General features: G+C 42.1%; 1 protein-coding gene across 1 annotated transcript in view; it reads left to right on the top strand.

Moving 5' to 3' along the window:
• The window catches only part of TRPC7 (transient receptor potential cation channel subfamily C member 7), a 62,296-nt gene extending 50,250 nt beyond the window's left edge, over positions 1 to 12,046 (top strand). The window contains exons 7-12 of the mRNA XM_059483619.1: positions 1,931 to 2,126; positions 5,093 to 5,314; positions 8,047 to 8,127; positions 9,770 to 9,823; positions 11,036 to 11,111; positions 11,904 to 12,046. Of these exons, the coding sequence (XP_059339602.1) occupies positions 1,931 to 2,126; positions 5,093 to 5,314; positions 8,047 to 8,127; positions 9,770 to 9,823; positions 11,036 to 11,111; positions 11,904 to 12,046 (772 nt within the window). The remainder of the gene's footprint in view (positions 1 to 1,930; positions 2,127 to 5,092; positions 5,315 to 8,046; positions 8,128 to 9,769; positions 9,824 to 11,035; positions 11,112 to 11,903) is intronic.
• The last annotated feature ends 263 nt before the right edge of the window (positions 12,047 to 12,309 follow it).

Below are 12,309 nucleotides of genomic sequence, written 5' to 3'. Positions count from 1 at the left end.
GGGGCTCGGGGTGGTCAAGGCTGCTCACAGCTCTCAATTTACTTTTCAAGGAGAATCTGGCACTGCTCGAGCACAGAGGTCAATGCTCAAGCTGCAGAAAAGGAGCAGAGCTGACACATTGTATTAAAATCTGCCAGCAGGGCGGAAAACTGAGGGAACCTTTCTAAATTAAAAAGGAAAGTTAATAGCAGGGTGCAGCTGGGCTCAGGGCTGGAGTTAGGGTTTTTATTAGTTTGGGAAATCACCTCGGCGATGGGTTTCAATGCCAAAGATCATTGGTGTAATATGTGTTCTTAAACTGGAAAATACAACATCTATTGAGGGAGCAGTGGCCAGATTGCCACTGCACAGTGCAGGGAGCCTGACACATTAATGCCAGGTCAGCCCTGCTGCAGAGAGGGCAGGAGAACAGAGCAGGGTGTAACAGGAGAGGAAAAGCAGGGGGAAAAGTGATGGCCCCTAAATGTAATATGGTCACACATCCCCCAGGGGTATCTCTGCAGCCCTGCAGAGCAACAGGCTCAGGGAGTGGGATATCAGCAACTCTGGTTATCTGTGAAATTGTACAACACTTATTTGAAACACCACTCAAGGTTAGTCCCCACAAAACAATATACAGAGTAAATATTATACTCTTTACTGCAGTTTTACTACTACTTGTAAATGAGCTGTGGAGTACCACAAATGATGATGAGAATTAAAAACCAGTTTGCTGCAGCAGAAAGGAGCTGTCCAGAAATTCTGCACCAGCCTTTCAAAGGGTTGAAATTAATTTCTCTTGCTTTTATGAATGGTGTAATTGACACTGGAATTGATGTAATGTTTATTTTTCCTGTTGAATATGCCATGGTTTGTGTCTATAAGCTGTTTTTATAAACAGATTTAGCAGGATTAGTAAAACACTACCCTAGTAAGAAAAATTTCATCAAAATAATTTTTTATGGCATTGTTTCATTTGAAGGTGCTCCCTCCTGGCGGGCAGGAGAAGGGAGGCAATTAACTGTTAACAGGCTAAGGATTGTTCAGCAAAGGCAAAATGCCTTCTAAGTTAAATATTAGGCAAAATGCTTTCAAAATGTGCCAGCATCCCTTCTCCTCTTCCTCCTCCTTCTGTCCTTTTCAGCTGTGGCTGCTCCCCTCCCCTGTTACAGCCCCAACTCATTGGATCAGACTCTCCTTCTGACCTGTCAGTCCAGCTTCATTCTTTCCAGCCCCACTTCTCTTTGTCGTTGGCTTATTCCCCTTTTTCCTATCTTTCAGCCTTTTAATTTTCCTCTTGCTCCTTCCTACTTTCAAGCAAGGATAATAATCAAATCAAAATGCCTTTCTGCAACATCTTCTACCACTCCTTAAATCCAATTTCTTCCTACAAATGCTTGGGTGTCTGACATGTTTGGAGTCCCAAAGAAGGACAGGAAGAAAATCAGACTATGGTCTGGCTATATTTGCACTCTGTGTTCTTTATATTAATGCCACAATGCAGAACTTTTCAATCCTTTCTCCTGGGTGAAAGACATGCTTCTCTTCTGCCCTGGAAACTGCAGAGAAGGAGGTCAGACTTGGTTCTATCTTCTTGGGAGGAAAAAAGAGTGAATGAGTAGAAGCAAAAGCCCTACATAAAAAGTTTCAGACTGCAAGTTGCCCATGGATTTGTCATCCCTATTAGGGACACAAAATCCTAGTGTAATGCACCTGATAAGAACAGATGGAGCAAATCAGGGCACTCTGTAACTTTGTAGTATTAATCAGAAATCATATTTCTTTATCAAATCAGGAAATGTGATCTGGCACATCCCTAGGTGATGGATAATGGGTTGCAATAACTGTGCCAAGATATATTTATATTTGTGGATTGCTGCTTTTATTATTAGCATGTGGCCTGGCTAACCCAGTGTCAACTCTATTAAGAGATTGTTTGTTTTATTTTTAGGGTAGAAGAAAGTTTTAAAACCTTATTCTGGTCAATATTTGGCTTATCTGAAGTGATATCTGTGGTGCTGAAGTATGACCATAAATTCATTGAGAATATTGGATATGTACTCTATGGAGTATATAACGTGACTATGGTGGTTGTGCTGCTTAACATGTTAATAGCCATGATCAACAACTCCTATCAGGAAATTGAGGTAAGATAAATCAGATTAAAAACACAAACTTAATTATTACTGATAATGAAAATGCTAAGAACCCAAGGAGGCTGTAGTTTACTTTACATCCAAGGTTAGAATCCTGAAAACATCATATGTGGTATAACAGTTAAGGCTGAGTCTGTCCCCAGATTATGATTGAATTAATAATCAACAATGAATAATTTCTATAACTATTTCAGCTTCCTTGTTTTTAATGACCCTCTGTGAGTAAACCAAATTTCCTTAACATGTATTTAATGGAAGTGGCTTGTGATATTTTTTATTCCTTTTGTTGGTTATCATAATTTATCCATGTGTGTTGCCTTAGCTGCATTGTTTGCTTATGACAGAGTAATATTTCTTCTGACTTTTTGCCCTGTTCCCTACTGCTTAAACACTCCAGCCCATGTAGATATGAAGCTCATGTGCATTCATGAAAATGTTTAGAAATTACCAGGCATAAAACTTGATACAATTTTTTTGAAGAGTCTTTAGGGTCGGCAAAACATGACTTTGTGGACATTTACAAAATCCATCTTTTAAAGCATATAAACAGAGCCCTCAAGGAATATTAATAGGTTTCTGCAGAAAGGCGTTTGCAGGGTTTACCCAGCCCTGTTCAGTAGCGTGGCTATTAGCAGAGTGGATTTGCTAAATGCTTTGGACATAAACAACTCTCTGCTAATCTAAATAAAGGCAGAAAAAAATACATTATTTGGATAATGTTAATGTTGAGTCACCTTTTACTTCTGATTTGTTAAATGTCAAACTTCTGCAGTTGCGTTTGTAGTAATTACTTGTCCTAATCTCCCCTCAAAACCTGACATTGAAAAAGGCCAGGGCTGAAAATATTTTCTCACTGTAATGTCTGATTCATCCATGAACTGTAGTACAAATATAACTCTATCCTGTGCATGCTGTAACTGAGTCTAAATGTCAGAGAGACCTTACACACGCTCTCTGCCCCAGAACCTTTCAGGATTGCAGAAACCAGAGTCATTTCTCCAAAGGTTTCTAATCACACAGGATCAAGCAATTCCCTGAATCCTATTCACCTGAAACAAGTTTTACTTCAGAAGGGGTCTCAGCCTCTTACTGCATTTTCCAGTTTATTGTAGTAGACAGAGATGCTCTTGAAGAAAAAAAGATCTCTGAAAATATGTGAATAAGTGGCCTATATTAACTTTCCAGTTTAAACTTTGTGAAAGCCATTTTCTTGGAAAAATGGTTTGTCATTCTTCTTGACTGCAAGGAAAGTTTCTAAATTTTGTTAAATATTACTTGTAACTATCAGCAAGCAAAACAAGTGTGACTGTTTGGCCCAGATCCTCCTAATTGAAGAAAAACTAGTTCTGATAGTAATTCATTTCAGTAGTCACTAGTGAGAGATTTCAAGAGCTCTCTGTGAATCTCTGTGAAGATTAAAGAGAGTTGTAGAATCTGAGTCATATAGGTTTGAAAAAAACCTATAACCATTCATCCAGGTGGCCAAGGCCACCACCAAACCATGTCCCCAGTTGTCACATCTGCACATCTTTCAGTATCCCCAGGGGTGGTGACTGACTGCAGAGGAAGTCCCTATTGCCAAAGTGTGTGTCTGACCAGAGCAAGTCAATGATGTCCTGGGATGGACATTGCTGAGGAATTAAATTCCATTATGGTCAGTGGGCAGATGGTTTGCTATTAGCTGGAGTGACAAGACCATATTTTCTTGCCTTCCATTTAACATCTCTCTTTGCTGCTTCTGGTTTTCCTCTGTTTATACCTCAAGTACTGGTGCTTCCTGACAAATTTGGATTTATAGAAAGAAAGAAAGAAATCCTTTTGCTAGCCATAGAACAGAACAACTCCCATCAGCAGTACTTCTCACTGCATAACAGAAAGGCATTAGAACTGTTCACTGGCGGTTTGTTCTGTAATTCACCTTAAAGGTTTTGTGAGGTGCAACCCCAAACCATGAGAACAGAGAAGGGCATGCTGCTGCTCTGGTGAAGCCACACTGCTGTAGCTGTGGCAAAATTCATCTCCACGGTGTCATGGCAGTTCCTGAGCAGGTTCCAGAGGTTCAGGGTAATCAGAGGATATGAATTTCACCAGAACACACAATTCCAGATGTACACAAGTACAGGGAGCTGGCAGATCCACACCTCTGCTCCTTCTGCCCTCCATGTAAAGCACAATGAACACAGTGGTACAGCAGCTGTATCTCATCCTTTCTTCTGCCTGATAAATGCTCCAGGTACATGGCCCTGATCATGCTCCTGTATAAATGCCAAGTGAACGATTTCCTCCTTAAAATATTTGCTAGCCTTGCCCTTGTTACTTGGAAGTGATCCTGGCCCACTTTGACAATTCATAAAGGACATTCACACACACTGAATGATGGAGTTTTTCTCCACCTTCATCAGTGGCAGGAGGTGAACAGTAGGAGAATTAAGGTATTTAGGGATATATGGTGGTGAATACAGACAGGATCCAAGAGGAAATCAGCTGATGATAGGGGAATGCTCATCCAGCAGTGTCTGAGCCTCCCTAAGGGGATTCCTGGCCAGAGCAGTGGTAACAGATGGCACAGAGCACTGCAGTTCATCACAGACAGTCTTTGCTGTTGTTGTGCTCATAAAAATTTTTTCTGCTTTCCATGTCTCTATGTTCTGACACATTCATTTGTCAGCATAGCAAAAAAACATTGTTACTGAGACAACCCTTTGATACACAAGGAAATAGTGTAATATTTGGAACACACATGTGTTCTGTTTATGCATCATTTTGTTTAAATCTTCCTTGTTTTGAAATTACCAGAAAGAAGCCTACAAATACACATTTTGTACAGGGGCCTTGTTCTGGGAGGCAGAATTTTGTTGTACTTAACTCCTACCTGTATGTTTGTCCTGGTCAGAGCTAAATTCCTTCCTATTTACTAATTTGGGTGTTGATTTGTTTTTCCTTCTCCCCTTCCCAAGGAGGACGCGGATGTGGAGTGGAAGTTTGCACGTGCCAAGCTCTGGCTATCCTACTTTGATGAAGGAAGGACTTTACCTGCTCCTTTTAATCTAGTGCCAAGCCCTAAATCATTTTATTATCTCATACTGAGAATAAAAATGTGCCTCATAAAACTCTGCAAATCTAAGGCCAAAAACTGTGAAAATGACCTTGAGATGGGGATGCTGAACTCCAAAAAACGGGTATGTTTTATTTCCACTTTTCAGCTTCTTTGTGGAAAGGATTCATGCCAGGGAGCTGCTGGAGAGGGCTGGATGGTGTTCAGGGACCACTGCACGTTGCTCTATCACATTGCAAGCAGGGTGTCCTCCCAAAGGTGTGGCCTCGTTGCACCAGGAAAAGGACAATTTTTGTAAAAGCAGGCACTTTTTTAACTTTTGTAAAAGCAGGCACTCCAAGGCCAAAAAAGCAAGGTCAGAGAGAGGGGCAGAAGCAGAGGCACGAAGAGGTTCACGACTTGTCTGCTCAGGGCCATTGTTCCAGGCTCTCCCAGCTGAGCTGTGTGACACTGCCCAGGGAGGGGACAACAGGGTGGCACTCTCCAGCTGAGATGTGTGCAGCCCACCCTCAGCTGTAACCTTGGAAGGAAGACTGAGGAGAAGGGAAGGGAAGTTGGAGGAGGCTTTGCAGAATTTGTCTTTGGGGCATGGAGGCTGCTTTAAGGTCTGCTTGGACCTCTTGGAGGAGCAAAAAACAGAGCCCCCCAGCTCACGGTGAACTATCCAGCTCGTGGTGGGCCATCCAGCTCATGGTGAACCATCCATGTCCTGGTGAACCATCCAGCTCATGGTGAACCATCCAGCTCATGGTGAACCATCCGTGTCCTGGTGAACCATCCAGCTCATGGTGAACCATCCAGCTCATGGTGAACCATCCAGCCCATGGTGAACCATCCAGCTCATGGTGAGCCCCCCAGCTCATGGTGAGCCATCCAGCTCATGGTGAACCATCCAGCCCATGGTGAACCATCCAGCTCATGGTGAGCCCCCCAGCTCATGGTGAGCCATCCAGCTCACGGTGAACCATCCGTGTCCTGGTGAACCATCCAGCTCATGGTGAACCATCCGTGTCCTGGTGAACCATCCAGCTCATGGTGAACCATCCAGCTCATGGTGAACCATCCAGCTCATGGTGAGCCCCCCAGCTCATGGTGAGCCATCCAGCCCATGGTGAACCATCCAGCTCATGGTGAGCCCCCCAGCTCATGGTGAGCCATCCAGCTCATGGTGAACCATCCAGCCCATGGTGAACCATCCAGCTCATGGTGAGCCCCCCAGCTCATGGTGAGCCATCCAGCTCATGGTGAACCATCCGTGTCCTGGTGAGCCATCCAGCTCATGGTGAGCCATCCAGCCCATGGTGAGCCCCCAGCTCATGATGAGCCCCCCAGCTCATGGTGATCCCTCCAGCCCATGGTGAACCATCCAGCTCATGGTGAGCCTCCAGCTCACAGTGAACCATCCAGCTCATAGGGAACCATCCAGCTCATGGGGAACTATCCAGCTCCAGGCAGCTGGATAGTTATAGATATCCACAGCCTTCAAAGAGGATCATCCTCCCAGGAGTTTGAGAGAACTGCTCAGGTCTGGTGCTCACCCACTCTCTGCCAGCACCTAAATTGAAGGGAGAAGTCTGTCCATGGGGTTTACTCTGTATTATCAAAAAATTTAACTATCAGCATAGGGTGCTTTGCTGAGATAGACAAGCATGTCTACAAATTCATTTAACACTGCTATTGATTACTGGAAGAACCACTAGAACAGTGGAGTCTCAAAATGAAAGAAGTGTTTCTCCTTCAACTACCTCAAATAATGATTTTAAAATGCTTTTAAAATGTTATTTGAATCAGACTGCACTAAGCTTGCTTTGTTTGAAATTTAATTTCTGCTTCAAAGCCTAAAACAAAGTAATAAAATTTCCTCTAAGCCTCTGCTCCCCAAGCCTGATGAGGGAAAGTGTTTGGCTTGTCTTTTTTCATGGAACTCATGCAATATTCATATTTTCCATGGCTTTAGCATAAACAATTAAGAATATCAGTCATTTCTTGCTTGCCTATTGATTTTGTTCATGTATCATCTTCAAGAGTCTCTGTAAGCCCATGATACACCTGATGAGTAAGAAAGACATTTGTTAAAAATTACGCTATTATTTCAGACTTTCAATCATTATAAACATCCTAATTTGAAAGAAAAAAAAATCAGGATCTCTGGTTCAACCATGGAAGGAAAGCCCTTATCCAGGGCCTCCCCTCTACATACAATTGCATATAGGTGCAGAAGTTTATGATATTTATTCCTTGAATAAGTGATTTATTTGGTTAATATTGGATCAAAAACCTCAGAGGTGGATTAGAGTCAAAGAAATCTCCGACAAATTTTATGTGTAGTGTCCAGAAAAGTCTCCTTGGAAGCTTCTAGAGCTGTCATGCCTCTGATTAATATAAAATTGTCTGTTTAAAAAATGCATATTTTTCTTGACCCAAAAGAAAGAGCAAAGGGTACTGCTGTTTTAAAAGGACCCATGAAAATCAATTGTGTTTCAGAATTTGGCTTTGTACCACAATCCCATTCTTTCCAAACGCAAGCAGTTATCTTGTGTTCTGAATGGATAAGCATCAGCCTCATTAAGATAAAAGTATTTTGTGCCTCTTTATACCTTGTTGTCTAAAACATGTGTGTGAATAGCATTTCTGTCTAGATAATTTAGAATCCAGATTTTTCCATTAATTTGTGTATTTTTTTGGTTTTTTCTATCTTCCAAAAATTTCCTTTTTTGGCTTGAATGTTCTAGCTTTTACTGTACTGTACATAGAACCATTTCCTACTGTTTTTCTAAAGCTCTTCTTAGTTTGGGGCTGTCTGGGAATGGGAAGCTATCATTGATTTAATCATGTCATGATGTTTTATAATTTCAGAAAGTTCGTTTTCACTCTAGCATTCAGAACACAGAGAGTTTTTCTGGGAAGAACGCTTACACCAAGCCCACGAGATACCAGGTAATCAGAGCATGAAAGCAGGAGCCAGGGGAGAGCTCTGCCCCTGCCCAGCTCCCACCTGCAGCAATCACCTTTGCCTTCTCCAGGCGATGCTGTCCTGGATGGGCACTGCCTCGGGGCTGGGCTGGGGTGTTATGGAAAGAAAAGCAGTCTGTACCCCATGGAAACACGCATGGTGTTAGCATTTGTCATGCTGATTAATGCCTCTGAGGGTGTTTAACTCAACACACATCACCCAACCTTTACTCCTCCCATCTTGCATTGACAGCATTTCATCCCTCACCTCTCCAGCTGCTGCATTAACATCTGCATGTGCTTCCCCTGGCTCGTCCTGCCCAGCTAACCCTGCAATGTGCTACGGTTCAGAACCCCCTGTGGCTGCAGAGGTGGCACAGGGTAACACAGCTGTCTGTCCAGCTCCAGTGTGGTGCCAGCAGATGTGTCATTTCTTGTGCAAACATGTCCCAGGGCAACACAATAAACAGAATGTGCCCTGCAGGATTTTTGGCTTCTTTTGTAGCACAAAAGTGGAATGGAATCCGATGGCAAGTGTTGTGTCTGAAGGGACTGACATTAAAGACAGATGAGGAAAATAATAGTTAAATTGGCTAAAATGTGCAAGGGCAATTCCAGAACTGGATTGTCTTGTCTTGGTACAGCTTCCAGCACAATGGGCTCCCCAGCTGTTCAGCAGACCAGTAAGAAATTTCTACTGGTTTTAAAAATTTTTCATGCTTTTCTACCAAAATAAGAGGGGTATCTAAAAATCTAAGTTAGAAATGGGATGCATTCACTCTGGCATCTGGCGTTAGTTGGCTTGATTCTATCAAAGTAAAGGGGATGAGAGATTGTGTCCTGCTCAAAGTGGCATTTCAGCACTTCTGACATGTCCCCATCCATTCAAGCCCACAGGTGATGTGTCAGCCTCTGCTGAACTGGTTCTCTTCCTGTAGCTATTATTTCTCAATGAGATCACCAAGTGTTTGTGGTAAATTAGACCTTTATTTCCAATATTTAAAAAGACAAAGGTGACCGTGAAAAATAGATAGAAAAAGCTAAGTACCTGTTATTTTGTTTTAATAATGCCAGGTTTGTCTTCAAACTACCTTAGAACATTTTGGTTGCTGCAGAAAGAAATTGCCCAAATAATATAAGGAGAATGTAATAGTCTAAACATAAAGAAGAAGGAACAGTGTGATAATCAGGCTGTAAAGCTTTTCTACTACTGGGAAAACCTTTGAAGCACTTGTTTCTAGCTTACCAGTGTTTATCAAGGGATATATCTGCAGCCTTTGCAGTCTGTGTACTTAAGACTACATATGAACAGTGCTCTAGAGGGGTAACAAAAATATACAGAATTTAAACTTGCAATATTTTGAAAAGCATGAGGAACAAGTCAACACAGCTGCCATGATTTGAGAATAAATTAGTCTAGGAAAAACAGTATCTTTATCAAAGAGAATATGGGAACTGGTGTAAGGAGAGGTTATGTATCTTTTTTTCCAGGTAACAAGAACCTGTGTTCTGATTCCTTGTTTTAGTCTAAATCTCCTCTAACTTCTGCTCTGGAAAAAAAAGACTTATTTTTGGCTCCAGGATTTCCCTACTTTCCCCAAACATTACTTCATTTATGTTTTCTCAGGTGACAGCCCTACCTCCCTCTGGATTCTACTACCTTGGCCATCTCCAGCACACCGTAGGTGCACTGTACTCATCTCTGCTGCCTTAGTGACTCACCTGCTTAGCCAGATGCCTCTGGCATAAAGGACAGTCCTAGTCACCCCATATTCCATGGCTGCATGGCATAGACAAATGACTGGATCCTTCTTTAATCTCCACTAGCCTTTTTCACTGCTATAATCCTTATTTGGCTATGCAGGAAAAAGAGCAGGTGTACTGTTTTCTTAATTTCACACCCTTTGTAGCATTTTTCAGATGTTCCGAGCAGAGATTGCTCTGTGAAGAAGTGAGTCCATGCCGGGAGAGGCTTCTCCTTTAACGCTGGACATCTGGTCAATCAAAGACACTGAGCTCTCTTGTGTTTTCAGAGGATGTATGTAAATCTCTGTCTCTTAGAGAGCACTTCTTTTTATGTTTATATATTTTTATTCCTTTTTTCCTTTATAGGTTTTTATTATGAGATTTTTTTCCCCCACTTAGGTTTCTTTTCTACAGTGAAGATAAGGCTATGAGCTGTACCCCAGAGTGCAGCCCAAAACTGCCAAAGTTACTTTCCTTTTAGATAAATGGAACTTAGACATTCTTGGAACAATAGCACATTGCAAGCTCATATCCATAACTATCATCTATTCCCATACTTACTATTCCATACTAACAATCATCTTCCATTTTCTAAATTTACATGGCTTTATATTTTTCCCCATATATATCTCTTAAAATCCACCATTTCCATAAGAAACTTTTCTCCCTTAAGCCAAGTTCCCCACCTTTGTTCAGACTCTATTTTCTCTGTCCTCTAAATTTTTCTCTTAAAAACCCCATGACAAGGCTAACAGAGTCTTCCTGTGAACCTCAAGTCAGCTGCATTGTGAGTTTGCTAACATCATTAATTACCACTTATTTCTTCCTGTAAAGTACTATTAGACAGCAACATGCTAAAAGAAGGCTCTGGAACCCATTTCCTTAGCTTTTTATTGGATCATCTGTGTTTTCTTTCTGTCTGGGACATGCTGTAGATTCACATACATCCCACAAAGAACCCCAAAGTGCCGAGTGATTGAGTGGCTGTCAGTCAACTACTGTAGTGCAATCTTCACAATATAAAATGTAAAATAAATGGGGGGGGAAAAATAAAAAAAAATCTCTAGTGAAACCATATTAATTGCTCATAATAAGTCTGGCATGTGGACGGTCTCCCACTGAAGGAGTGTTTCTGTTCTCCTTCCAGAAGATAATGAAGCGTCTGATCAAGCGCTATGTGCTGAAGGCTCAGGTTGACCGGGAAAACGACGAGGTCAATGAAGGCAAGTGGAATTTTATCATTGACCCACCTAAGGAGCATGAGCTGTTATTGCTGCTGATCTGGCCAGGAGGAGGGTTGAGCTTAGTTAAGATGCTCTGTAGAGAGAGCTTGCTCATGCTCACACTCAGGTGAGCAGTGCTGACTCTGAGCCGCCCTTGTGCCCTTGGAATTCCAGGTCCTTGTTTGTCCTTAGCAGAACACACATCTCACAGGATCTTCACCCAGCCCTGGTCCTGGTTTATCCTTAGCAGAACACACATCTCACAGGATCTTCACCCAGCCCTGCTCACCCCTGTAGCTCTAGCTCTCCTTCCTTTACCACCACCAAGGTATTGCCAACACCCAACCTTACCCTGGTGTCCAGGTGAAGCATTTTCTGACTGCATTGCCCAAGCCTGCCCCAAGGACCCTGTTTTGAATGGGATCCAGATTCACACTGCTGTGGTGGCTTGTGGGATTTTTGTGCAGATGGAAAAGAACTCTAACACCTCTTAACTACACCTCTTACCTACCTCCTATGTAGGTGGAGATCAGTTTGTGGAGGGAGAACAAATTTGAGAAAGAAACATGAACTCTCCACAACTCTTCAACAGCTGTATTTGTTGGTACCCCTACTGCAAGTACAGGTTATTCCTTTCAACTACAGATATTGTGTGTGTAATGCAGGAAGATCAAATGCAGCTCCACACACATTCCTGACCAAACACTGCAATTATTGCTCTCTTGGGTCTTGGAACCATAGGGATTACTGACTTGGTTGAGTATGGCTAACAAGAACATTTTCCTCTTTCAGGAGAACTTAAAGAAATCAAACAAGATATTTCCAGTCTCCGCTATGAACTCTTAGAGGAAAAGTCCCAAGCTACTGGTGAGCTGGCCAAACTAATACAGCAGCTGAGTGACAAGTTTGGGAAGACCTTAAATAAGGACATTTGATGGAGAATACAGAGAAAGACAACTTGTTTTCTAAACATTGTTCATTCTCAACCAGCATCTAAGGAGGGCAGAAAACATGTGAAAGATGAGTATTGCACACTCAGCTTTTGTTGACAAGCACTTTGCTTTTACTCCTGCACTTGGTGAGTGACCAGTTAAATCTTTTCTGATACAAAAGTGACTTGATGGTAAAAATCTATGCCCCCAACATCAGAAACAGATGCACCACAGAGAAGGCACCTCCAATTAAAGGCAAAAAAAAA

The sequence above is a fragment of the Ammospiza nelsoni genome, chromosome 16 (genome assembly GCF_027579445.1).
Source record: "Ammospiza nelsoni isolate bAmmNel1 chromosome 16, bAmmNel1.pri, whole genome shotgun sequence".
Classification (NCBI taxonomy): Eukaryota; Metazoa; Chordata; class Aves; order Passeriformes; family Passerellidae; genus Ammospiza; species Ammospiza nelsoni.
This window is presented reverse-complemented; position numbering and strand designations above follow the sequence as displayed.